This window comes from Lagopus leucura, unplaced genomic scaffold (genome assembly GCF_019238085.1).
Source record: "Lagopus leucura isolate 7727_CA_CO unplaced genomic scaffold, USGS_WTPT01 44599-0_obj-0_obj, whole genome shotgun sequence".
In the NCBI taxonomy this organism is placed as follows: domain Eukaryota; kingdom Metazoa; phylum Chordata; class Aves; order Galliformes; family Phasianidae; genus Lagopus; species Lagopus leucura.
Window position 1 is genome coordinate 2130 of NW_024968674.1, and position 2967 is coordinate 5096.

The 2967-nt window shown below is 49.2% G+C and overlaps 1 protein-coding gene across 1 annotated transcript; it reads left to right on the forward strand.

Moving 5' to 3' along the window:
• The first annotated feature begins 317 nt into the window (after nt 1–317).
• Nucleotides 318–2941, forward strand: LOC122193782 (actin-related protein 10-like). Its single transcript, XM_042894668.1, has 4 exons — nt 318–430; nt 1533–1605; nt 2048–2130; nt 2763–2941. The coding sequence occupies exons 1-4, from the start codon at nt 354–356 to the stop codon at nt 2881–2883; spliced, it is 354 nt and encodes a 117-aa protein (XP_042750602.1). The 5' UTR covers nt 318–353; the 3' UTR covers nt 2884–2941.
• The last annotated feature ends 26 nt before the right edge of the window (nt 2942–2967 follow it).

The following is a 2967-nucleotide window of genomic DNA, read 5'->3' on the forward strand; positions in this document are numbered from 1 at the left end:
GAACTTCACCACACAGCGCTGCGGCTCGTAACGAGTAATTCCTCCCCGTCGGTATCTGAAGAGGCAAGAAGAAATGGACGGGCTGTGAGCCGTCCTTGGCGGTGCCGCCACAGCTGCCTACAGCCAGCGCCGAGCAGAGCCGAGGGAAAAACCGCGCCGTGCTTCAGAGCATCCCGACGGGCGGCCACGGCACTGAGGAGCGGGAGGCGGCCGTGGGCGGGAAGAGCGGGGCGGCAAGAAGCGGTCAGGCGCCGCGGGCAGCTTAACGAGCTGGCGGGAGGAAGGGCCCGCAGCAGGAAGGACCTGCAGAGGGACGCTCCGCCTCCGTCAGCGGGGTGCTGCCGGGAGCCGCGATGCCGCTGTACGAGGGCCTGGGAAGCGGCGGGGAGAAGACCGCAGTGGTGCTCGACCTGGGCGAGGCCTTCACCAAGTGAGCGCTTGGCTTCGGCTCCTTACGGCGCCGGGCCTCGCGCGCTTCCCTGTCCGCGATGCTGGCGTGCTTCGAAGGTTTTGTTCGGAGGCCGTCAGTGCGACTCCCTGCGCCGAGCGGCGCCCCGCAGCTCCATGGGGCTGCCCGGGGCCGATCCAGCCTCGCCTCGGGCCCCCCGTGCCGCTGCCTGTGCTCGGGGGCGGCTGTCCTTGTCGAAGTTCTCCTGAGTGTGTGGTGAATTTGTCAGAAGCAATCAGGGTGGCAGGGAGATGCAGCTGCTTGCGTGCGCTGGGACTGGAGAATTCCTTCAGGGACCAAAATTAAGCACTGGAATTCTGATCTCTGTCTGTTTTTGGAAGTTTCTTTTGAAGTTGTCTCAGGGGAGATGCTTGTTGTTGGTCAGCAGTGAAATGGAGCGCAGGACCTTCCGGAACTTCTGAGTTGTTTACAGAGAGAGTGGTGAGGTGCTGGAACGGCTGCCCCGTCCATCCCTGGAGGTGTTCAGGGCCAGGTTGGATGGGGCCCTGGGCAGCCTGGGCTGCTGTGAAATGGGGAGGTTGGTGGCCCTGTGTGTGGTGGGGGGTTGGAGCTTTGTGATCCTTGAGGTCCCTTCCAACCCAACCATTCTGTGATGACAGTCATCGAGGCTGTCTCTTGTTTCTTGTAAATGCACCTCACAGAAAATGAGGATGTGAGCAGGGTGTGAATGAATGGTGCGTGTGAGGACTGAGAGCTTCAGTGGAAATGGGTCTGATGTGGAAACGGGGGCAGTTATTTGTGTGGGAATTCAGTAGGCAGTAAGGAAGGCAGGTGGTGGGTGATCATCACTCAAAGATTGTACTTGACAGAAATACGGAGTCAATCAAAGTTGAGCTTTGCAACTGAGTCTTAACAGAAATGAAGCCTGCTCTGCTTAATGCATCTGAGAGGGAGTCAAGAAGAGAGAGAAAATGTTTCTTGTTCAGTCTAAGTAGATAGAAAAGTCATATGCAGGGTACCTCTTAGTAGCTGCAGAGTATTCCTGATTGATTGCTTTTTGATTCATGGGTGTGTATGCTGTGCAGTGACTACAAATGATGGGATTTCCAATGTTTTCTTCTAGGTGTGGTTTTGCAGGTGAAACAGGACCAAGGTGCATTATTCCTAGTGAAATAAAGAAACCTGATGTCTCTAAGGTAAACCATTTCATCTTTACAGTATTTGGTATATTGTGAGGGCACTGTCAGGTAGACTTGCTCATGACTGGCTGTTCTTCCTCGTGTTACAACGGCTGTTATTAAATACCGAAAGTGGGTACCAGTAACTGTGATGCTGATGTGTATTACTTGGTACATATCAGCCATGCTTCTTATTTTGGGGGTATTTAAAGAGAAATTTCTTTGCCTGTTTAAGCTTTTTTTTCTTAAGAAGAGAATAGCAGCTTTGGAAAACTAATGTGAAATTAGTGGTATGAAAGGTTATGAAGGACAATCTGCAGTTTAGTCACAGGGTGAGTTATTGTGTTGCATCCTGTATGTAACAGCAGAACAGGCTCTTTGTATTGTATCTTTGAATGATATATTTCGAGATACTCATTGTCCAATATTCATGCTGACTGTGAGTTATTTCTTTCTACAGCCTGTCAAAGTTGTTCAGTATAACATCAACACAGAGGAGCTGTATTCATATCTGAAGGAATTTATTCATATGTTGTATTTCAGGTAAGAGGTACTTGGATGTTAATCGTGCAGACCGTGGTCACAGTTTGGGAGGTGGGGTCTCAAAGTATTGGTTGTTTTCTGTTGCTGTATTTTTAGTACTGTTAAAAAGAATAAAGTTGGAGTTGACAATTTCCTCTTTATTTCCAGTCTTTCACTTATGCAGTAAAAAAATCATTGTTTGCAGTGTTCTGTACTTAAGATCCTCACAAGTGGGGACTTTGTGTCCTTTGTCATTGACTTGTAACTGAAATCAGGGCACTTGTGTCCTTTCTGCTCCATGTGTGGCACTGCATGGCACTGGACAAGCCAATAATGACTGCTCTGCATCCCCACTTGCATTTCTTTATGTTGGTTTAGCAATGCATGACATTCAGAACCCCGCGCTCCCAGCAGAGAGCTCCTTAGCTTGTCTTCTGCAGCTCAGTTTCCTTACTTCCATTGAGGAAGGTTGGGTTTGAGTGTTTAAACTTGAGCCAAAGACCTTGAGGTAGCTCTTACAAATGCTGTCTAACTGCAGAACATTAGGATTTGTAGGTAGAAGGGGACATCAGATGAGGGTAGGTGTTGTCATACCTGCATAAACTGAGTGGTTCTGTTTCCATGTCTTGATTTCTTTTGTTTTTAATTTTCAGACATCTTCTGGTGAATCCCAGAGACCGTCGTGTAGTGATCATAGAATCTGTGCTCTGCCCTTCCCACTTCAGAGACACTCTTGCCAGAGTCCTTTTCAAGCATTTTGAGGTGCATATTTGATGTAACTACGTATGTGCTGAGCGTAGCACTTAATGGTAGGAACCGTAGTGATGGTATGGACAAAGGAGTGAAAATAATGGCAGA